Raw genomic sequence first — 25,040 nt, forward strand, 5'->3', positions numbered from 1 at the left:
GAGTAAAATGTCCCACTGTACACTTAAGTGGTATAAAAATGTACATTATTTCATCGAATTTCAATATTTAATCATATTACGTATAACTTAGAGCTGTTTTTCATTTGTCAGTTTTAAGGTCCACCACTAGACACTAGAGGTCACTAAAATATAGAAAATTTTAACACTACATAATCTTGATTTATGTGAGGTAACATTTTGTATACGAAATGGAATTAAACTCACATGTTTTATACTCTATGGAATTATTGTTTTACGACCAACGTACACACGGTATTTTAGATTTGAATTCTGTTATGGTCGTAAAAGTAAATCAGATTCATGACTCTGTTTTCACTGAAGCATTGCTGTCTATTGCTGTCTCTTTTTATCCTAATGTAAACACAATTTGACAGAAAGAGAAGAATGTGTACTTTCATTACTAATAATTTACTTAGATGTAGGTTTATTCTGAGCTGATAAATTAAATATTGTTGGACACACGTGAATGCAATGTTCTCTTAAATATTAAATAAAAAACTGGTATGTCAATTCTAAAATACTCCGCGTATAGTCTGTGGATCTCACACTTCAACACTATGTTTATATGTTTGTACTATTATCTACCTACTCTAGTTGAATCTAGTATATGTAATTCGATAACTCTAGCAATCTTTTACATAAATAAAAACAGAAATAAAGTGAAAAGAGGATGTTTAAAAGTACAAAATCTTGAAATAAGAAACCATAGACATAAAACAGACTGAGAGCTGTCAATGTCAAAAACGTAACTAATAAAAAATTATGGATATATTTAATGACTATTATGTTGTATGTAATATATAGAATATATTGAACATTATTTTTATTCATTCACACAAACTAAGAGAAAATTAAGTTATAAAACCCCATATAAACCTTACCTCAGTCTGTTCTGTCTATGGATAGGACGTAAAAATTATATAAAATCTATTGTTTTAAACTTAACGAATTCAACAAAAGAGAATAAACAGCATTAAATCCGTCGGTTTCATAATTTCTTATATAATTTGTATTTACTACAAGTCTAATCTATGCGAACTATTGTAAATGTATTGGAACGTTTTCGGTTCTATCTAATTAATACTCTATGAATTTCCGTTTATAGACCCACGCTTCAGACTTTTGAATTGTTCGTTTTAAAAAAAACATTATTATTTGACTTAATAGTTCTAACATAAATAATAATAGAAATATACTTTCAAGTAGTGGTTTTTAATGGCCGATTTACATTATCTTAGTGTTTAGGAGAGTATTTTAGTACAACTTGAAAGGCAAGTTCTTTAGTGCTTTAGTGCGTTGCGAGTGAACGTTTACATTTCTTCCAGTAGAGTATCACAGCGCCACAATGAACGCGCAACGACGTTGGATAATACCCTCTATTCTAAGCAAAATACTAACTGTAGTTATGGAACAAATAGAAGACGAGATTTTATTCGAAATAAATAAACTAAATATAAATAATAAACAAAATGGCTTCTTTTAAGGCAGTGTATGCCGAATGCCTAGCCTGTTTGTTTTTGTATAAATTGTTTTTAACGTTCCACAAACATTGTGAACAACATATTCAGACACAAATTTGATAGTTGTATCTTCCGACCATTTAGCCATCTTTAAAAATCAAAAAACACGCACGCGTTTCACGGCACTTATGCACTCTCCTAAAGATTTTACTAAATTACACGTTTACACACAAATAGGGAAGATCTCGGGGGTTCCGCGGGCGCGGGAGGGGTATCACTTGAAACAAAAATAAAAAGCGATTCTATTTTGATTCAACTTGAAAGTCAAGTAGAACCGTACTAAAGCAAGTGGCGCTTACATGTTTCAACTAAAGTACTATCCTAAAGCACTCTCCTAAACACTAAGATAATGTAAATCGGCCTTAACATTTGCGTAAATGGTCTATGTCGATTAACCGCGGTTAAAACGAACAGTTTAACAGTCAGTCAACATGAATCCAAGGATCATAAGTGCGACAATAACCTGTATATTCCTAATTGATACATTTGTAACATTATGAATACTTTATATTGGAATGGACATTGTTAGCGAAGTACAAAACAAAAGGTGAAATGATCGCTTCATTGTGATTGGACGACGGCGTCTGTCGACATCCACCTTTCGGAATCAAGCGAAATGTGCCAACATTTAGAAGGTCTTCTGCACATATATACATATATGTTACCGTTTACCAATAGTAATACAATATATAAGAGGTTGATGTATTATCATATAACAATTGATAAATACTTTATTGAACTCAAAATATTCAATAAGATTCAAGATGAGATTTAAAATTCTTTAAGAATCACATTTATTTAATGTTCGTACAATTCAGTGTTTATCATTATATGAAATGTCATTGAATTTTAAAAGTACACATGTCTTTTGACAGCTACGAGTACCTATAACATGTTCAGGTCCGCCATTTTGTGATGCTTTAGTCAATTAGTTAATTAATTATAGATAATTGTTATACACCGTCCTCTTTCCACGACATACAACATATATATGTTACGAAAGCTTAAACTGAAAGTATAAAAGCACGTTTTATTGCTATCTCAGTTCAAACTAAGCCTCGAGTCGTGTTTCGACATTTCTCAAGACTACCCTGAGATAGGTTTTGGAATACGAGCCGTAATGTGTCAAACACAATTTAAATCAAGTTTTAAAATATATTAGATTTATAATACTTTAAACACTAAAGGTACACATTTACTTAAAACAATCGCAATTGATTAATAAAAAAATAAACTTGTACTAATCCCGAAAAAATATATAAATTATATGTTATACATATAAACAAAAACCAATTGTTTTTAATAACATATCACAAAACGAAATAAAACGGAAATTCATTTTGTGTGCTCCGGATCGATGGTTTATTTTAAAAAGGCGCAAGATATTCTCCATACGAAAACAAAAATAACATTTGACAAAAAATTTAAATTTCTAGAATATTAAAATAATTAAAGACTATTTCCGAACATCATTCTATCATCGTACAAACTCAATCGATTGCTTTCGTTAGACCTACCCTTTTGCAGCGCCCTGTCTCGTCTTGCCCTACGAATAGCCACCGGTAAATCTCCAGGTGTTTTCACCCTTCCAGCTGGATTTTGTAGATGCAAATCACCAGACGAAGAAAATATTTCACTAACTTGCTCTAAAGAGTGTTGCCGCTTAATCGACAACGATTTCAGCGACGGTTTTGGTGATTTTTGACTCTCGTCTATTATTTTTAATTCGTTCGTGTCGATTTCGCCGTTAATAGCTGCCAAGTACACTGGATTGTCGCCGCTGTACCCGTTCATCAGATTCTCTTTATCGTTTGGGTCACTAAATTCATTGTCTAAAGCTGTATATTTATTTTGGAATTTGTTAAATGTGAAATCTGTTTTTGTTAGCGTTGCTTCTTTTAATACGTCATTTTGGTATTTGCTTTTTTTTTCTTCTATAGGTTTTTGTATTGTTTGGATTGTTATTTTGGCGCCATCATTTTCTGATAATAGCATTAAATGTTCGTCTTCGCTGCTCGAGCAGTCCGAATTTAGGTCGAAAGGGCTGTCGCCGTTAAAATTCTCAGTTTGGTTAGGTAAGTATTGAAGTTCCAAATTGATTGATGCGCGTGACGATCCGGCGCTATTCGAATTGGTTATAATTCGATTGTCGCAACTCAATCGCTTTTTTAAAGTCGAATCTTCGGATTCGGAATGTCCAGCTTTCATACTTTGTGAAGACATGGATGTTCTAATCGATCTTTTGTTTAGACTTTCTGAGCTGCTTTTTGATTTGTTTTGCGTTAAGTCTGTTTTGACTTTAGGTACAATTACGGCGAAAATTTGATTCCTTTCAGTATCATTATGCGATGGAAGTTCTCTAAACGCAGTGTTCATTTCTGATTCCATTAGCATCGTCGGCGAAAGAGTTTTATTAGGAGGTGACAGTGTACACGGTGCTTCAAAATTATATGGCGTATCATGAATTCCTAAATTGTTGGGCCGATCAAAACTGAGGTTACTCGACTTTTCGACTACCGTGGTTCTGGTTCGTTGCGTTACATTCTCTGTAAACTTAACCTCTGTCTCTTTAGGTTTCTTCTTTTCAAAAAACTTTTTGAATCCCCATCTTTTGTCTTTATGTTCTTGTAACAAGTTTGTCTCCTTGAGTGTTTTTTCATCGGGTGCATTTACATCATTTTGGACGTAGTCCAAGGGTCTTTGGTAGGACCTGATTTCGTTTAATCTATCTGAATTTTCTTGCGATTGAAATCTATTATGGCTTATTCTAGCTACTGAAAGGCAGTTTTCCGTTTGTCTCCTAGGCTCTGTTATATCTTTAAGGCTTTTATGTATGAGTTCAACGGTGTGAGTTTGTGTGTTTGTATTACGCTCAATACACGCGTTCCGACCTATGTGCGGATATAAAAGGGGCGTAGTGACGTCACCATTCATTTGTACACAATTTGAGTTTTTCTCTATCTCATTTGGTAGGTTATTTTCTGCGAAAAATGTGTATCCAATAAGCTATGATTTATTTAATTAAATATAATTTCTTTATTATTACGCTTAAAATTACGGTTTTCTTACCTGGTGTATACGGATGTAGATTGTTTTCGTGCATAATTGGACCTTGCATAAGTAACATCAGTTTCAATTCAGCCATTCGCTCTTCCACGCATACCGCTGTTAATCTGAAATTTAACACTCTTTCAAGTCCCATACCCACACACGGGGCAGACACATTTTCCTTTCCCATATTTATTTGACACCCTATAAGGGAAGCTTAAATATTGGACTTGCCCCCCCCCCCCCCCTTTTTAGGTATACAGTCTAGTTAAGTATGACTCCATCCAAAAATGTATTGGACATACGGGATTCGTCGTGACCCCAAGACCACTCACCTAGCTTCAGCATCATGATCCCAGCATTCATCGCATGTGTCATTGGCAATTTTGAGAGCTCGCGTCTCAGCGACAGGCCCACGAGGCAATGGCGGCCTTGCCTTGTTACGACACACCAGAGTCTGGGGATTATTGTCCTTGTTTAGTTGTGTACAAAATATACCCCGAGGTCCTAGGTTCGAACAGACTAGAGCAATGGTGGCTTGATCGTGCAACTCTCAACCTTACCTTACCAGTTCACCATACATTTGGGAGATTTCTACTGTTGTTAAGGATTAAAATATCTATAACATTCTTAAAATATGTCCCCTAGGGATAATTTTTTATATTTTCTAATGAAAATTTATGACAATTTCTAAAAAGTAATTTTCTAAGGAATGAGTAACTTTATATATTTCCTAAATATCTTTTTACGATCCATCTTGTCCGAATTGTAGTCTCAATAGAACTGAATGATTTCAAAATGTGTGTGAACAGCTACTCGCTTACTACATTGTCTCGGCCGAGAAACATTTTACCGTCTCGCCGGTTTGCTCGGTACGTGTGATCAAGGCATAAGGCTGTACATCCGAATCACGTACACGATTAACATTTTTTTTCCTCTTAATTTTTACCCTCGGAATAGTACATGGTGATGAAAAATCATCTGTCAGACACTGTAGGATCGCCTTGTCATGCAATTAAAATGTTGGACTATTACTAAACCATTATTGGTGTCTTTCCAAATTCGACATAGGGTCCTTCAAGAAAAGAGCGTACCAATTCTTAAAAGGCCGATAACGCACTTGCATGCCTACTGGCACCGTGAGTGCACATGGGCGGTATCACTTAACATCAGATGAGCTTCATGCCCGTTTGCCTCTTGTCATATAAGGAAAAAAATCAAATAATTTTTTTTTTTAATTTCTTAACTATCGTAATTGTTTGATTTTTATAAATATTAACCTGCATTTGCGCCAACGTAGGCCTCTGTGGCAATCCATGTTGGTGATAGGGCTGTGCGTAACATTGAACCGTGCTATGGGCCCCACTACAACGCCACAACATCTCCCATATAACAAGGCCCAAGGCAAATACGTCCACTGCGCAAAGCGCTGCGCGTGCGCCGCTCAAATCTAAAGCACCCTCTAGCGCTTCTGGTGAGAGGTAGCGCAGTGTACCAGCCTAGAATGAAAACTTATTTTATTTTAAGAAAATTTTCACTAGCACCTTGTAGCTTCTGGGGTTAGGTAGTGGAGGGAATTAACATAGCTACCAGCTTTAATTAGCTGTAATGTTAATGCATTATCTATAATATATATATATATATATATATATATATATATATATATATATATATATATATATGTATATATATGTAAAGAGAATGATCTCTTTAATTTGAATATTCGCGCGCACTGGCAGTTTGTGAGTGAGCCGCGTCGTGTCACGTCAAGCTAGCTGACATTGTCAAAGATGTAAAGGGCAAATATGCTGAGATTGTTGAATTGCATTTTAATCTTATTTGTAAATTATTTTAATACTTAGTTATAGCTTAACATCGAGAGGTGATAACAATGAACTTTTATTGTCGTTTCTTTATTTACAGGTAAGATTGTGTTAGTCTTGTAATTATTGTTAGATTGTATCAGTGTGTAACCTACTCGATAAATAAAATTGCATTCTTTATTTACAGAGAAACAAATAGAAGTTTTATTTAGCCTCTTGCTTGCTATTGAAATACAGACTATTGTCTTATAAAACGACAATACTTGTTTATAATGTCACAAAAATTGCAGTTTGCATTTAAGCTTGAAGCATCACAAACTGACAATAAGACGAGTGTAATTGCCATAACCTCAATTACAACAGAAGATGACAAAAAGTATACACTGTCTGAGACTGATAAATACGCGAGTCGTCACATAGCATTAACAAAAACAGAAACCTACAAAAGAGTGAGAAAAAGTTTAAATCAAAGAGGTCAAGAAAGAACAATATGGATGACATGTACAGAAGAAATGATTCAAGCCTATTTTGATGAAGATAATAATTTAATGTTTAACGACCTATATTTAAAAGAAGAAAAAAAACAAACAGATATTGTAGAATCCACACAGAAGAAAAAGGGTCTACTAAATTTGAAAAATATATCAGAAAGATTCATGATTGAGAAATTTGTATGTAAATTCTCAAATGCGAAACAATGGATAGAAATATTCGAGAATGAATGTAAACGATTTGAGATTGAGGAAGATACAACAAAGATAGAAATATTAAGATTATTTTTGGACAAAACATGTGCAGATTGGCACTCGGCAACATTGAAGACTTTGAAAATCGAGGCTGGATGGTCCGAGTGGAAAAATAAATTTTTGGACACATTTGCCGATAAAGGATGGAGTTCGGGAATGTATGCCATATTTTACAAATATAAAGAAGGATCACTGATGGAATACGCCATTAGAAAAGAAAAGTTATTATTAGATATGGATGAAAATATTGGCGGGAAAAGTCTGGTCACACTTATAGCAGCCGGCTTACCTGAATTTATTAGAAACAGAATTGATCCTGAAAAGTGTGAAACCTCAACAAGATTGCTTCATGAAATAAGTAAATGTGAAAGTTTGGTAAATAATAAAAACTTCAAAATAAAAAAGGAAGAAAAAGATGACAATAAGAAATACAGTTTAGGAAAAAAACCATGCAAAACCTGTCAGTATTTAAATAAGGGTAATCGATACCACCCAGAACAGTCTTGTTGGTTTAAAAAAGAAGGGGCAGATAACAAAAGGATTGGAAGTAATTCGGTTATAGAAGTAAATCTAAGCGAAGAGACAAAAAACGAGTAATCACACCATTGATAAAAATAAATATGTTATTAGAAGACAAAATACAAATAAATGGAATATATGATTCAGGCTCACAAGTGTCTCTGATAAACAAAAGGTTAGTTAGAACACAGAATGATTCTGTGGATACAAATAGAATATTATTAAGAACTGTCAATGGTGTGACATACACAAAAGGTTTAATAAGAATAAAAGTAAAGATTTTTGATATAGAAGAATATGTTGATGTTTTTATTGTAGACAAACTGGATTTTGAAGATTTCATTATAGGACTAGATATGATAAAAAAATTTAAATTAGCTCAAAATGAAGATTTAAAAATTTTACAAAAGACAAAGAGGGAGATAAATACTATAAATGCATTTGAAGAGATAGAGGAAATTAAAGTCAATTTTAATGAGCATGTGAATAAAAATGACTTCATAACAAATCTACATCACTTGGACAATATCAAAAAGTCCCGAATACACAATTTAATACAGAATTATAATACTATATTTGCCAAAGACAAATATGATGTAGGTACAGTAACAGATTATGAAGCCCGGATAGACTTAATGGTGGACAAGTACTGTAGCAAAAGACCATATCGTTGCACATTAGAAGACAAAATAGAAATAGAAAAACAGGTGGGTAATTTACTAAAAAATAACTTAATTGAGGAATCATACAGCCCATTCGCAGCACCAGTTACCTTGGCATTTAAAAGAGACGAAAATACAAAATCGAGACTCTGTATTGATTTTCGTGAACTAAACAAGATAGTCATACCACAAGCACAACCATTTCCATTGATAAGCGACTTGATTGTTAAAGCAAGAAATTGTAAATATTTTACCACACTGGACATAAATTCCGCGTTTTGGTCTATACCACTACGTATTGAGGACAGACAAAAGACAGGATTTGTCACACAGGATGGACATTATCAATGGACTTGCCTACCATTTGGATTGAAAACATCACCTGCCATTTTCCAGAGAATTTTATCAAATATATTAAGAGATAATAACTTGAAAGACTTCACAGAAAATTACATTGATGATATCTTAATATTTTCACAATCGTTTGAAGAACATATAGATCACATAGAAAAAGTACTCAAAGCAATAATAAAAGAAGGATTCAGATTAAAATTTAAAAAATGCACATTTGCAGCAACATCAGTGAAATACCTAGGACATATAATAGGAAATAATACGGTAAAACCGCTCAAAGATAACATTATTTCAATAAGAAATTTCCCAACACCCAAAACCCGAAAGAATATTAGACAGTTTCTGGGAAAGATTAACTTTTACCACGAATACATACCAAATAGTTCGATATTATTGGATCCACTACATAAATTATTGAGGAAAGATGCCCAGTTTATATGGTCAGAAGAATGTGAAGAAACTTTTTCTAATATAAAAAATATATTATGCTCACAACCGGTACTCGAAATATTTGATAAAGACCTGCCTATTACAATTTACACGGATGCCTCGTTGAATGGTATAGGTGCAATATTAAAACAGATTCAAAAAAATGGTAAAGAAAAACCAGTTGGTTATTTTTCAAAAAAACTCAATGATTCACAAAAAAGAAAGAAGGCAATATACCTTGAATGCTTTGCAATAAAAGAAGCTATCAAATACTGGCAATATTGGTTGATTGGAAGAAAGTTCACCGTTTTTTCGGATCACAAACCACTAGAAAACCTCAACATAAAGGCTAGAACAGACGATGAACTTGGTGAATTAACTTTTTATTTGTCACAATATGACTTCAACATCAAATATATTCCGGGGAAGAATAATACGGAAGCAGACAGTCTCAGTAGAAACCCAGTATTGGAAGATAATGATAATGATGAAGAAATTTTAAAAATGGTGAATCTGATAACAATAGATGATATTAAGGCAGATCAGCAGAAAAACGAGAAAATAAAGGAAAAGAAAACCAAAATAATCGAAAGAAATGGGATACTATACAAAAAAGATCGAAACAGAGAAAAAGTTATATTATCGGAAGAAGCGAGTGTAAAATTAATAAAGGAAACACACACCGAATGGTGTCATTTAGGGATCAACCAAATGATAAATAAAATCAGTCCTTATTATACAGCAAAGTATTTAACGAGAAACATTAAAAGAATATGCAAAAATTGTGAAACCTGTATAAAAAATAAATCGAGAGGCCAGGATAAATACGGATTAATGTCACATCTGGGACCAGCCGAAAAACCATTTCAGATAATGTCGATAGATACTATTGGTGGCTTTGGAGGACAAAGATCAACAAAGAAATACCTACATTTGTTAGTTGATCATTTTACAAGATTTGCGTTCATTCTGACATCAAAAACGCAAAATGCTTCAGATTTCATCAAGTTAGTAAAAAAAGTTCTGGAGACGGAAAATATTGAGATATTACTAGCAGATCAGTATCCAGGATTAAATTCAAAAGAATTCAAAGAATTTTTGACAGATAATGATGTAAAACTAATATTTACTGCGGTAGATACACCATTTTCAAACGGACTCAACGAAAGATTGAACCAAACACTGGTTAACAAAATGAGGTGCAAAATAAATCAGAAGAATGAAAAGAAATCCTGGACGTCAATTGCAAGAGAATGTATAGATAAGTATAATGAAACCGAGCACACAGTGACAGGCTTTGCACCAGTATATCTATTAGAAGGAAAAGTCACCAGTATTTTGCCACAAGAACTACGACAACCATTAGATACAGAAACATGGGTTCAAAATAGACAACAAGCACTTGAAAGATCAATTAGATCACATGCATATAATAAGAAATTATTTGATAAAGGCAGAACACAGTGGGAATTCAACATAGGAGAACTGGTATATATGTTGAAAACGGAAACAAATTAAATAGGAAGAAAATGGACAATTTAAGAATCGGCCCATTTGAAATAACAGACAAAATATCGAATACAATATACAAAATAAACACAGGCAGAACAAAAACTAATACAAGCTTATACCATATAACAAAACTTATTCGAATGGACGGTGGAATAAATGATGGATAACGCTGAATAATATGTACGGCTACCATGAGAATTACTGGAGCAATTCTCATCCTGGAGGAGGGAGATGTAAAGAGAATGATCTCTTTAATTTGAATATTCGCGCGCACTGGCAGTTTGTGAGTGAGCCGCGTCGTGTCACGTCAAGCTAGCTGACATTGTCAAAGATGTAAAGGGCAAATATGCTGAGATTGTTGAATTGCATTTTAATCTTATTTGTAAATTATTTTAATACTTAGTTATAGCTTAACATCGAGAGGTGATAACAATGAACTTTTATTGTCGTTTCTTTATTTACAGGTAAGATTGTGTTAGTCTTGTAATTATTGTTAGATTGTATCAGTGTGTAACCTACTCGATAAATAAAATTGCATTCTTTATTTACAGAGAAACAAATAGAAGTTTTATTTAGCCTCTTGCTTGCTATTGAAATACAGACTATTGTCTTATATATATATATATCACAAGTGTCTCTGACTACTTACGGGGGCTGTCTCAACTCATGTATTTAATGTAAAATTTGAGAAACAATAAACATTTTTGTTTTTTTTGATATGTCTAAAATAAAAGTTGTTTTTAAGGCCGATAGAACTCTACTGGAAATCGTCATGAAATGCTTCTGAGGATGGATAGCAGACAACCATGTGATATGAAACAGCCTCATAAATAAATAAAGTTTTTTCAATTTCATATAGACAAAAAATTGCTAAAAATTCTAACAAATATTACTTAATAATACGTCAATCTTAAGAAACATTGTTAAATTTTTACTTTTTTGAAAGCTTTGCTTCACCATAGATAATAGAATGTGAGATGAATAAAAAAAAAAGTTTTTCTCATTAAACATACCTCAGTAATCCTGGTAGGAGCTGTATTATCAATCCGCGGCGTCAACGGTTGAGCCAATCCCAGGTCGGCGAGTCTGGCCGTGCCATCATGGGCCACCAACACATTGCCGCTATTCACATCTCTATGGACTATACACGGCTTGCTGCCACCTGAAAAATTTGACCGTTGATCATTCGTTCTCATCGCAAACTATTTTTTTTAAAGAAATTGAGTAAAAATTTATTATTGTGTCACAATTTTAAAAATCCTATGCAACATTAATACTTGCAACTAACTCTAGACACTTTATAGATATCCCGATACAACCTTTTAATATATATATATATATGTTAACGTAAAATTGTAAACACCGTTAGATTGTAATCTATCTCGCGAGATTGTAAACTGTCGAAAGATTGTGAACCTCAGCGTAGTGCTTACAATTTAACGTATTATTATTCGGTAGATTGTACTACACTAACTTAGTTATCATTAAAACTTCTTTGGTCAATTACAGATTAATTTTACTTCCCAACAATTTCATATAACTACCGAACAATAATACCTTAAATTGTAAGCAGTTCGTTGAGGTTCACAATCTTTCGACAGTTTACAATCTCGCGAGATAGATTACAATCTAACGGTGTTTACAATTTTACGGTGACATATATAAAGGTTGTATCGGGAAAAGAAAAAATATGTTTCGATAGTAAAAAGACGACGTTGCAAAATTATAAAAAAAATGTTTATTAGGCAGTAGTAATCGCTAATTGCGTGGAAAGAAAAACCTATTCACAGCCGGGATGAAGGGAAAAATTTGGCTAAATTCTAATTATTATTCATAAAGGCTAAATCTAGTGTCATTGCACCGTTCTAAAGTTAGTAAAGTATCTATGTGTTGTGATGAAAAGATACCTGTCTCTTTTGGTCACAGTACAAACGCCATATGACAGAAAGAGACGAAAGATCACTTTCGTCCTGTACGGTACCTGGGTCATCGAAGTGCTTTAAATAATAGAGGAATTCATTTTTTAGGCGTAACTTCGACAATTTAAAACCTCAGTGAGCAAAATGTACAGCCTCGGCTCGTACAAGTGCAAACCAGTTCAAAATATTCAATAGCTATTTATGAATAAAACTCTAAGCCTAAGATGACTCACAAGGTGTATGTAGATGCGCAAGCGCAGATGCAAGTCCGTGTGCCAATGTTGCAAACTCCAACCACGTGACAGGTGCTTGCTGCAACCTCTCTCGCAAAGACATAGGGCATAGCTCTAGCACGAGTAAATGCGATCGCGGACTGCCCTCTGTGAGGGAGGGTCGGCTGTCACTCCCTGAAAAAAAAATTAATAGATTTTCTATCAGAATTTTACCAAAAAGAAAAAAATCTAATTATCAAAGCACGGGCGTGACAACGTTAGATGACGTCATCTACTGATTATTTTATGTACTTTTGTTTTTTTTTTGTTGGGAAGTCCTATTACAAACCCAACCTGCCACTTTAATAATTGACGCAGGGAGTGTGGGGCCTGGGGGTTAGTCCGGATTACCTCCTGGACTTACCAAAACCTAAAAGACCCATCTGCTCCATGAGCGTCTAGAACAGTGCTTCCCAACCTCTTTTGTCCCAACCTTAGGCTATCAAAAATTAGATAATTTCTTTTAAATATTATAAAAATTAATTGTTCATCTAGAAACTGACATAATAAGTTTTAGGAATAAATTACTAGGAAATTGTTAACGAAACACAGTAAGTAAATTTTCGAATAGCCCCCCTTAACAATTAAATTTGCCGCGGTAAAGCTATTGTATAGCATTTTTAATCAACTTATGCAATTATAATTTTTATATATTATGTAGAATTTTTTGATCAAAGAAAAAAAATTCAATATAAATGCTTAATTCAATCTACCCCTCAACCACAGACTCATACTAACACGCCTATATAGTCTGTCTCAATCTAACGCGTACCGTCTGCACCGGCCGCGCTAACGCTACGTCACCGATCTCGTCAGAGAGATGTGAAGACGCAATATGCGTTCTGTCCCGCTCTAACGCGTATTGGCCGCACCTATATTACGTTATCGTGTGTTAGGTTTGTATTTTCGTTACGAAATTTCTTGATTCGGTCGCCGCGCTCAAAGCCCGCGATAAAAGCAATAGCTTAAAAATATATGATAATAATTTTATCTCCATATATAATATACGTGATAAAACGTGCTACTCTTGTGGTGTTACAGAATACCAGTGCTGAATGTCTATATAAATCTGGTTTCAATCAAAAAGCCTTACCGTAATATCTCAATATATTTGGATGAGCCAAATGGGGTATGGCATACACCGTGGCCTCCTTATGCCAGGCAGTGGGGCTGGAGTACAATTTTACCGCGACGGGAGCCGAACCGAGGCTCCCCCGCCATACAGACCCGAATTTTCCTTGACCTGTATAAAAATTGCTTATTAATGTTTTCTATTTATTCACTAGCGACCCGCCACGGCTTCGCACGGTATTTAATTGATAAGGATTAATGCTGTTTTGGTTAAGCGATTCGAAAATCTCGTAGGGTTCAGCCTGCGTTTGCAATGCATAATTATTAACGACATCACATTAGAATCCTCAAAAATAACAGTATTTCTCCATTATTTTATGGTTGTTATTATACATATAAACCTTCCTCTTCAATCACTCTATCTATTTAAAAAAACCACATCAAAATCTGTTGCGTAGTTTTAAAGATTTAAGCATACATAGGGATATAGGGACAGAGAAAGCGACTTTGTTTTATACTATGTAGTGATATTACAAACAGATATTGGTCGATTTTCTTTTTCTTTAGATCTGAAAACTCTTTCTCTTCTTCATCACGTCCCGCATTGCACGATTTGGATCGACATTTCTTGAAAAACCAGAAAGGAACTCCTCGTCCCCTTCAATCCTCCCTAGACAGTTTCACATGGGTTCATTCAAGCGGCGGCGAAATAGGTATCTCCTGAACAGGCGTGCCCACCAAGAGATGACAGATGTAATGATGTGTGTATAACAAAAACGGAAAACCCTTTCGTTAACTTACCAATATGCTCAATAGGTGTGAGATTATCGACGCACAGTAATCCAGTTGCCAACGAGTCAGGTCCACTGCCCATGACGTCACCTGGAAGTAAAAGAAAACGTTAAAGCAAAGGTAATGTTGTCTAAAGATTTATATATAAATGGCAAAAACTAACTCACTAACATTTGCATACATTTTCACACACTCACACATTCACTCATACTTAATCTTAATATATGTATATAAATTACGTGTCACGTTGTTTGTCCGCTATGGACTCCTAAACTACCGAACCGATATCAATCAAATTTGCACACCGTGTGTAGTTTGATCCAACTTAAAAGATAAGATAGCTTACATCTCAATTTATACCCGCAATATTATTTTATTGCAAAATATTCGTTTATTATTTGATAGTCACAATTCTAACAGATGGCGCTGTGTTGAAAGTACCAACGTTTCACATAAGCAACAATTTTATGGCATAACCACCATAAAAGCATGGTGGTCCCCATGACTGGTGTTCTCCTACCGTTTCCCTTGAATAGTTTGCTACTATGTAATATAACAAAAACCTTAGCCACAGCAACGCTTGGCCGGTCTGCTAGTTTCTTATAAGACTTAGTTGTAACAATAACATTGCTTTTTTTTTGTTTTAAACATGTTCCATGTACCACGGAACTGCGAATTGTTATCTAGTTACTGTGTGTGGGGACTAGCGATATATGAATTTTGTCACAACCCTTTTGTCATAAATTAAGTTTTTATTATTTATTTATTTATAAGTGACTCGTGGAGTAATATTAACGAGAAATAGGACGTAAGTTAAAACTCTCTACGTTTTTGAAATATCAGAGTCACTCTGAATCTCAAACTCTAAGTTCTGGAACTGTCTGTAACTTTACGTGTACCGTGAAATTATTTGGCCTTATTTGTGTTACAGTTAACATTTTTGCGAATAAAAATGTTATAAACTCAAATACATAGCGTCAGGGATATAGCATTCTAATATGCTGATATTGTACACCTTACCAAAGAGGATGTCAGGAAATATTTGAAGAGGTGGGAAGATTTTGACTTTGTATAGCAGTAACAATTTAGTTTTTTGAAGTGAAACTTCTTTATCGGGGTTGGAAAAAATTTAGTGTAACATTTTTTCGTTACCCGTCACGTTTTTCGGTTAAGCGCCATGTTCCTTTTTGAAGTCAAACTTCTTTATCGGCGTTGGAAAAAAATTTACCGTCACTATTTATTATTCGACACTTAATAATTAAATTCATTAAATTCCTAACATATCTTCCTTTTTCCGTCCCTCTAAGTATCGGAAATCTAAACTTTTAGATTTGTATAAATATGAACAACACATCAAGATCATTTTGCCACTTAAGTTTCACTTCTGACATGTGTACTTTGTACACACACACTTTTTTTTTATTGAAGTAATAATTGTCGTTTGTTTAATATTAAATTATTATTATTTCAATTTTCTATTAATGTAGTTATGTTTTCTGTTTCATATTTTGTTTATCAATGTAATCTGTGTTGGCTTTGTATATTGTCAATGTGTTTTTTTTTATAATATGGATGTTAGCAGTAAGATAAGTAATAATCAAATAGTGAAGCAATTGAAGTCGGCGCAGAAGTTTTCAGTTAATTACAAATCATATATAGAACATATAGAATGTCTACTACTTAGTACTTGCAAGGATATGTGCACTGAAAAAACCCCTTTACTGAACTTGTTCAATTATCGTTCGGCTAAAACTAATTCGAGTTATCCATTATTAATAAAAACATTACCGATGCCTTGTTTGAATAAAGCGCCATCTGTTAATTACAATTGTTATTTTTGTAAGATATCTGTTAGTTAATATAAAATAATAGTGTAATAAATAAGTGAGATATGTAAGTGACATGTATTAGTTAAGTGTCTTTCAATAAATGCAATTCAGTTCGTTCCAAGTCAAATAACAGACGCACATTGTTTCATTAGGTTATGGGCCCAGATTTATGGCCTTTAAGTTTTTTTAGCTAATTATCGCGAAAGTTTAAAAGTTATCAAGTTAGTGTGATAATTAATCGCAGTAGGATAATTAGATTAGCTAGCTTACGTGCTCAGTTTTTATTTGGATTGCATGAAGCAATGCTGGTTTAATGAAATACATTTATCGTGCGGCTAAAACTATTAGGGGCCATCCATAAAGTTCGTCACACGTTAATGGGGAGGGAGGGTATCACCGAAGTGTGACATCGTGTGACAAGGGGCATGGGGGGGGTCAATACTTTTGTGACGTCACATGTTAAAATTTTAAATACTAAAACGCAAAGTTTGGATGTGAATTAAAAATTTACGAACTTGATCTATATTTATTAATAATTTAGCATTCTCGCTATGCGATAATCTCTCATGCAACGTCATTTAACTTCTAGAGCGGCGTTGTAATGCAAGTGAGACACTCAAATTCACGAGAATTTTGAATGGTAAATACATACATAAATTTAAAATGTGTGACGTCACATCAGAGGGGGGTTATAAAAATGTGACAACCTGCGACAAGGACGGGGGGAGGGCTTCAAAAGTCCTAAAATTCGCGTGACGTACTTTATGGATGGCCCCTAATTCGAGTAATCAATTATTAATAAAACTATTACCGATGCCTTCTTTGAATATAGCGCCATCTGTTAATCACAATTGTAACTTTTGTAAGAAAACGAACACAAATAAAATAATTTCACACAACTTACATTTCTCCAAATCGGTGCCATCACTTAAATCATCCTTATCAAGTTCGATTCTCTTGTAATACACTTTTCTAAACACTATGGCCATTAGCAAAATGGCGACTAACACCAAAATGCCAGCTGCCACTGCGCTTGAGTAGTTCGGATGCGCTGTTTCCATCGTTGATTCAGCTTTAATTGTAACTGTTTCCACACGTAGTGATGCTGAAAACACAATCGACCTAATTATACACGTGCATTAAAGTTATAGTAACGATGGCACAAGACTTAAGAGAAGAGACTAATTTAGGTTCACATTTTATAATAATTCCTACATAAGTAGGAATTATTATAAAATAAACAAACAAAAGGTAACAAAAGGCAACAAAAGGCAACAAAAGGTAACAAAAGTTACTGGGGCCAACCTTATGGTATGGTAACTTTTGTTACCAGTATTGCTATAGAAATTAGCGAAAGATTAAGAAACGAAACTTCTAATTCTGACTCCCATACGTTTTTTACGAATTAATTAATCAGTGTCGCTACAATATTTTTAAGTCTGAGCCTCAGATTTCTGTATCTGTTTTTCGATCATTTGTCAATTGTATAGGCAAGTGTGTGATCAGCCTCCTGTGCCTGACACACACCGTCGATTTTTTGGGTCTAAGGCAAGTCGGTTTCCTTCTTTCCTTCACCGTTCAGGCGAATGTTAAATGCGCACATAGAAATAAAGTGCACAGCTGGGAATCGAACCTACGACCTCAGGTATGAGAGTAACACGCCCAATCCACTAAGGTCTCAAAGCTTAATGACACATGTTTTACGTATCTCATCCTTAGTAATGAATATTATGGAAAAATAATTCCTAATCTGTTTATAAGTGTATAACTTAAAATAAAACTACACTTTTCACAATGTTTGTCCTTAGCCTAGAAGTGATGCGATTTTAAAGCACGCATTAATGGAATAAATTAAAAACCCTTCTGTTTCATGCAATATATCCGAAATATTACGCGATCTTGTGTCACGATAAAAAAAATTTAATTAAAAATTTCTTAATAATAAATTTCAATGAGTAAAATATTTTTTTTATTTAAAACACATGACAATTTTGGTAAACATAAATGTTACAAAAAAAAATATATAAAATAAAAATACTAGCAATTTGTGTTAAGCAGAAAAACAAATTACCATCAAAACAGCGGATAAGGTATAAGATAGGCAGTTAACAATGCTATAATATCCAGCTCCATCAATGCTTAATCCATTACAAACGCGAAGAATTTGTTTTAGCTGACAGAATTAGGAAAATGCTGCTCATTTTAAACCTTGGGAATGAGCAAGGGACCAGTGTTAACGTCCAATAAATTTTATCAATTATTATATATATAGCCTATTACAGTTGTATCTGATTAAATATTTTCAATTTATAAACTACTAGCTGGCCTGGCGAACATCGTACCGCCTAACAGTCGATTCTTTATTTTTTTTTTATACTTTTTCTTCTATTCGGGACATCGTTCTAGCTAAGATAAAAAAAAGAAAGTTGATAAGACAACAAATACATTACGTCAAAAAATATAAATTTACCTTCCCGGAACCCCTCCACTAACACTTGAACTTTATGATATGGTATTAAAGTTCAAATTGACTTTTAAGTATTATTATGTATGGGAATATAGAAAAGTGTTGTTTTTAGACTTTTTCACTCAATTTTTTTAATTTTTCTCTCCGTAAGAACCATCCTCGTACTTCAAAGAATATTATAAAAAAAGAATTGGCCAAATCGGTCAAGCCGTTTTCATGTTATGTCGTGACAACGGAAAACGGGTTTCATTTTTATATATATAGATATAGACGCCAGATCCGTAGTTTAGTTTTGTTAGGTCATTGATATCTATCGCTTGGCATAAAGTTAGCCTTGACTAAGCCTCGGAATTACTTCGAGCATATCTGAATAAATTTTTAATGGTTTTTGACATATGGGAGAGATAGATGGCGCTTAATTTCGACTCTAAATCATACGTCATGACTCATATCATAATAATCAAAAAGTTACGTACTGAAGTCTGCGTTGCAGTTACTCTTGGTGCAGCAACAAAACTTTGTACCCGGCAGACGTGCTGTGACTGGCGTGCATTTGTCGCAATTGTTACGCTCACTACTTTGGGACGAACGCCAACATCCTACAAAAAATATCATGAAATTATCTTTTAAATCTTTTTTTTTTTTTTTTTTTTTTTAATGAAGCGCATCGTGCAATCAGTCTTCTGACTATGAGCAGATGAGTTGTAGGATGGTTGATCTTTTAAATCTAAACTATGACATGTTAAAAAAATGCTGTCCTGTCAATCAACAAAGCTTACCAGCTTTAGTCTTAGTTTGATACAATATTCATCAAAGTTTGTCATATCAGGTTATCATTGTATATCTATGTCACAAATACTGGATTTAACTATCACAATTGACTATTATTGAAGTTGAAAGGTAAAATATTGTAACAAACTTTCTTGAGTGGTATTTGTTTATGCATAGCTAATGTTTCGTAGCGAAATACACACAGAAATCTGGTCTTCTTATATAAAAACAATTTAATAGATAAAGCTTTTTATTTGGTCACCTTAGACATGCTATACTCACCTTGACCTAGCACAGTAATATTCCCCTCATTATCTTGCTGCCATAGAGTATAGCAATATGCTTTAGTGTCATTGCAATGCTCAATTTGTGCTATTTCTCCATCTGGTAGTGTTGTCTTTGATAATTTTCCAATATCTGTAGTATAAAAATGAAGAATTATTTATTAGATAAGTTATGTATACAGGGTGGCCAAAAAGTCGTGGATCAAACGCAAATAGGGGATAGATAAGGTCATCAACGGCAAAAAATTGTTCTACGGGAGGTCTCTAAGGTCAACCCCTGCAGAGTTATGATTTATTTTGGTTTTTATATGAAAATTGACTTTTTTTACTAATTCCTATTAAAATTCGAAAAAATCTACACCCTGTATCTTTTTTATAATATCCACTAGATTGGTACTGATGAGTTCTTGCGTTAGATAGTTGTTTATTGAGTGTATTGAAGATAATATTAAGTTATACGATATAATTTTTTTTCAAATCAAAACTTTTTGTTTATTTCGGACCCCACTGTGAAAAAAAATTACTCCACCGAAAAGTGTCCCTGTGCTACAAGTTTTGGCGCATTTAATAGGGATTCTGAAAAGGTATTACACGTGGCCATGAGTCGCTCTAATATCTTTCTAGGAAGAATTACAAACAACCTTAGAGACCTTAGAGACCTCCCGTAGAACAATTTTTTGCCGCTGATGACCTCATCTATCCCCTATTTGCGTTTGATCCACGACTTTTTGGCCACCCTGTATATTATTAAATTATAATATGAGTTATTATAAAGTTAAAGACCTAATATAAGTTTGCATGATTTATCAGTACTCTTGGCTTAGTGGCAATCCTTGTTTTTCACAGCCTGAGGCCTCCCAACCAGGATTTGAGCTCAGGTCTTGGGTTCAAAACCTCAACTGTGTTTGAAAGAATGCTAAAAGGTTCACCTCATAATCTCAACATAATCTGATTTTTAAATTAAATCACTCAAACCAGGTATTGTAATCAGTTGCGATGGAAAACTTCTATTCAGAAACACCACATACTAATTAAGAGATAGAGATACAAAGCCATAATTGATACAAGGTTTAGTTATTATAATTTTTCACTTAATTAAGGATAGGTAATACAATCTTACCAAAAATTTCATTCTCAACTACCAACTGAGTTTGTTTATCATCATGATAAGAGGGTGTCACACTTAATGCAAGATTGTCTATTTTATATAGACATGTAATTCCAGGCTGAGATGTTGGACTGGTTGTTGTTAATATTTTTGGCTCAGTTTTAATAATTTCATTTGACATTTCATTCTTATCAGAAGCTCCAATGATGTTTTCCCTCACAGAGTCAGAAACCAACTGATTTAATTCAGGCATCTCTTTAGAATTTGGAACACTCCGCTTTTGGACTACCTTTGGATGATCATACCAGTATGAGTCCATATTATTCCATTGTATTGTCCGCCTATGATGATATTTAGTAAAAGTCCGAACATAGTGAGAAGGCTTTTGATGATGAATACTATTTCTATTATCTACCGATTCTTGAGGACGAGACGTGAGAACCTTAGCCGTGAAGATGAATAGAAATAAAATGACACACTTTAAAAGTGGTGATAATCTCTGTGAAAGTAGACCTTCCATGTTCTTGATTAATAAATTTGTAGCAGAAAAGTGTAGAGGCACATTTTAAGAGTTCAATAATTATTTTCGTCACATGAATATGACGTTAATGCGGCTAATGACTTCAGCTGCATTATTGATTTTTCTTTTGCGTTTGAAATGTGATTCGGTTCGTACTCACTAAACACAGTCACTATTTCTATAACACTTACGGGGTTTAACAGTCCATATCTATAACAATTGATAGGTTTTTACACTGATTCACATAAATATATTACATTACAAGGAATGGATTTGCATTGATTCAATGTTATGGAAATATTATGTTAATGGAATCTTATATACTACCACTTTAACGCTATATTAGAATAAGTTATTATTATTTTTTTAAATATTCGATATAATTAGATTTCAACACTTATTTAATTCAAATTACGTATAAAACAAGATCAATAGAAAATCAATATAGTGTTGACAAACACATTTTACCACCATTGAAAACAGATTTTTTTTTTTTTTTTTTTTTTTTTTTTTTAATGGCTTTTATATGTGCCAACTGGGCACAAGGTACTTCGCCAGTGTCGTGTAGATGGAGAAGGCACGATGGAGATTGATCGGTGAAAATAATAATTAAGTTAATTTTGAATATGCACCTAAACAAAAACAAAATAGTTGCAATTCGATTGTTAGTTTTAAGACTGCACAGACAACACAAATATGAGTGAGTAATAATACCATTATTAAATACTGTTTCCTCTTTATAATAATTTTTATATATATATTACACTTTAATTTTATTGCTTTCTATATATTTACATAAAAATCTACAATATGGACTAAACACAAACATTAACAAACATTTAACACTTAAAGGACGGGGGACTTTACGGGGAAGAACGTCATAGAGAGGATAGGTTAGTTTGGGACAATTAAATAGAATGTGAGATACAGTGCCTTCATCCAAGCCACACTCACAGATAGAGTGATCCCTTATCCGGAGCTTGGCTAGATGAACAGGGGTGCAAGCATGACCAAGACGAAGACGTGAGATTGTGGATGTAATCCAGCGATTTGCATTCCGATAATGACAAAACCAGGGTTGTCTTGGTATGTTTGGTTGGATGGAAGCATAAAACTTACCCTTAACCGATTTGGAGTCATTCCAAAATGTCTTCCAGGTTCTGTCCAGATATGTCTTTGCAAGAGTACAAAGATCCTGTGCTGAATTTTCTAAATGATCTAGAGAACCTGACTCAACAGCTGATTTGGCACATGAATCAGCAGTCTCGTTTCCAGGGATACCTGAGTGGCTAGGAATCCAAACTAGTATGATAGACAATCCTTTTTGATTACAAGAGAGCAGAGTCTCCCTGATTTTTAGAATAATGGGAAAACGTGATTTGCTGCGAAATGGGTTTTCTTTAATGGACATTAAACAACTAAAAGAGTCTGTCAAAATAGCTGTCTGTTGTATGTTATGGGAGTGTGCAAACAGGATTGCCTCCAATAGAGCAGTAGCCTCTCCTGTGAACACTGAAGATTCGGGAGGACATTTAAATTTCAGGATAATTCTATACCGAGGAACCCAACAGGCAGCACCAACACAGCCGTCTGGAGACAGCTTTGATGCGTCAGTGTAAATAAGAAGATGATTTGGCCAATTTTGATTAATATAGCTTTGTAATTTGATGTTGGTATCTGGGGCTCCTTTGATCAGACCAAGGTCTGTGATGATGGGAGGTTTGTATACCAGGGCTTTATAAGAAGTAGAATACAGGGGATTTATTGGAAAAGATATCAGGGGGTTAGGGAGGCTGGTGAACTTTAGATAACTATCTAGCAGATAGGAAGAGGAGTTGCGGGTACAAGGAGAATGTGATAGTTGGGATAATCGATGCCAAAGAGGGTGGGATGATAGCTGTAACATCTTGCTAACAAAGCGGTCACATAAATACTGCCGGCGGATGTGTAGAGGAGGATCAACACACTCAACCTGCAAAGCATTAGTGGGGGAGGATTTCATTGCACCTAGAATGATTCTAAGGCACCTATATTGAATTTTGTTTAGTTTCTCAGCAGCTGATTTGTTAAAGGGATCCAGAACAAACATACAGTAATCCATATGACTACGTACTAAGGCATTATACAATAACTTTAAAGAATAGGGGTGAGCGCCCCACCAAACTCCCGCTACTGCTCTTAGTACGTTAATACCTTTTTCGCATTTTTTGATAATGTGTTCAGAATGGGCAATTCCGTTCAGCCGGTTGTCTAAATAAATACCTAAAAATTTTGCTTTATCTGTCAGGTTGATTGCTTGATTTTCAAATGAAATGAGTAGAGTGGGAATGTATCTCTTCCTTGTAAACACCACTGCCTGAGATTTGCCCACTGACAGGGACAAGCCGTGGTCAGACAACCACTGGCCTAGATAATACAAAGCAGAATTGATACGACAGGATACTTCCCCTATACTGCCTGAGCTGTGATAGAGGACAATATCATCAGCATATTGTAAAATATTGCAAAAACTGGTAACAGACAGTTCGAGGTCATGGGTATAAATGCTATAGAGCAGAGGGCTGAGAACTGAGCCTTGAGGGAGACCTTTCCAGACTAGTCTAGGGGGAAGAGAGGTATTCTGATGCTTTATCAAAATAGATCTGCTAAATAGCAGATTACATATGAGATGTACCATCCTCGAAGAAACACTCAGCTTAAGCAGTTTCTGCCTGAGCGCTGGAAGTAGGACACTGTCATATGCAGAAGCAATATCAAGAAACACACCCACAAGGTACTCTCCTTTTGTAAAGGCTAGGCGAATGTCTGTTGTCAGTATACTGAGGCTGTCTGTGGTACTCATACCCTTCCGGAACCCAAATTGGGATGAGGGGAGAATATTTCTACTTTCCATTAACCATTCCAGTCGGTTTTTAAGAAGGTGTTCCGTTACTTTAGCTAAAGTAGATGACAAAGCTATGGGACGATAAGAATTTGAATCTGAAGGGTTTTTTCCAGGTTTGAGAATGGGAATGACTATTTGAGATGTCCAAGATGTCGGTATAATACCAGTTTCAAAACTTTTGTTGATTATTTTTAGATAGTAAAGTTTAGCTTTGTCATTTAGTCTAGTCAGGAAGGAATATGGAACGCCATCTTCCCCTGGAGTTGAATCTTTGAGACCATTAAGAGCGATTTGAAGCTCAGAGAAAGAAAAGGGAGCATCCATTTCATTGTTAGCCGGAGCTGGCGTAGAACTTAGAAATGAGTCCACATAGGGAGCGAAAGGTGGAGCCAGTTTATCTGCAAAGTTGTTAAGCCAGTCAGAAGGGTTATTTGAAGAAGGATTAACATGGTTCAGGGAACGACGGAATCTCCTCACATTAGACCACAC

General features: G+C 34.4%; 2 protein-coding genes across 4 annotated transcripts; one reads left to right on the plus strand and one right to left on the minus strand.

Annotated features, from left to right (window-relative positions):
• Positions 1–1,608: 1,608 nt before the first annotated feature.
• LOC125055255 (bone morphogenetic protein receptor type-2-like) lies at positions 1,609–22,150 on the minus strand. Of its 3 annotated transcripts, XM_047657635.1 has the most exons (12): positions 21,160–22,150; positions 20,038–20,172; positions 19,461–19,583; positions 17,422–17,622; positions 14,698–14,778; positions 13,919–14,068; positions 12,787–12,960; positions 11,648–11,796; positions 5,870–6,088; positions 4,925–5,046; positions 4,611–4,714; positions 1,609–4,522 (listed from the first exon to the last, which is right to left on the minus strand). In XM_047657635.1, exons 1-12 carry the CDS (start codon positions 21,665–21,667, stop codon positions 2,991–2,993), a joined length of 3,498 nt encoding a protein of 1,165 aa, XP_047513591.1. In that variant the 5' UTR covers positions 21,668–22,150; the 3' UTR covers positions 1,609–2,990. The 3 variants fall into 3 exon arrangements, with proteins under 3 accessions (XP_047513591.1, XP_047513592.1, XP_047513593.1); XM_047657636.1 differs by lacking the exon at positions 21,160–22,150 and having other exon boundaries at positions 19,461–19,616; positions 19,712–20,162; XM_047657637.1 differs by lacking the exons at positions 1,609–4,522; positions 4,925–5,046.
• LOC125055256 lies at positions 6,261–10,607 on the plus strand. Its single transcript, XM_047657638.1, has 2 exons — positions 6,261–6,512; positions 6,600–10,607. The coding sequence occupies exon 2, from the start codon at positions 6,685–6,687 to the stop codon at positions 7,753–7,755; it is 1,071 nt and encodes a 356-aa protein (XP_047513594.1). The 5' UTR covers positions 6,261–6,512; positions 6,600–6,684; the 3' UTR covers positions 7,756–10,607.
• Positions 22,151–25,040: the final 2,890 nt, after the last annotated feature.

Source organism: Pieris napi, chromosome 13 (assembly GCF_905475465.1).
Source record: "Pieris napi chromosome 13, ilPieNapi1.2, whole genome shotgun sequence".
NCBI classification, from domain to species: domain Eukaryota; kingdom Metazoa; phylum Arthropoda; class Insecta; order Lepidoptera; family Pieridae; genus Pieris; species Pieris napi.

Coding starts and splice junctions, on each gene's coding strand:
- LOC125055255 (XM_047657635.1), bottom strand. CDS start 21,667: ATGGAAGGTCTACTTTCACAGAGATTATCACCACTTTTAAAGTGTGTC. Junction 14,069..14,697: donor CACACCTATTGAGCATATTG/GTAAGTTAACGA, acceptor ATTTTTATACAG/GTCAAGGAAAATTCGGGTCT. Junction 4,715..4,924: donor GATCATGATGCTGAAGCTAG/GTGAGTGGTCTT, acceptor GTTAAATTTCAG/ATTAACAGCGGTATGCGTGG.
- LOC125055256 (XM_047657638.1), top strand. CDS start 6,685: ATGTCACAAAAATTGCAGTTTGCATTTAAGCTTGAAGCATCACAAACT.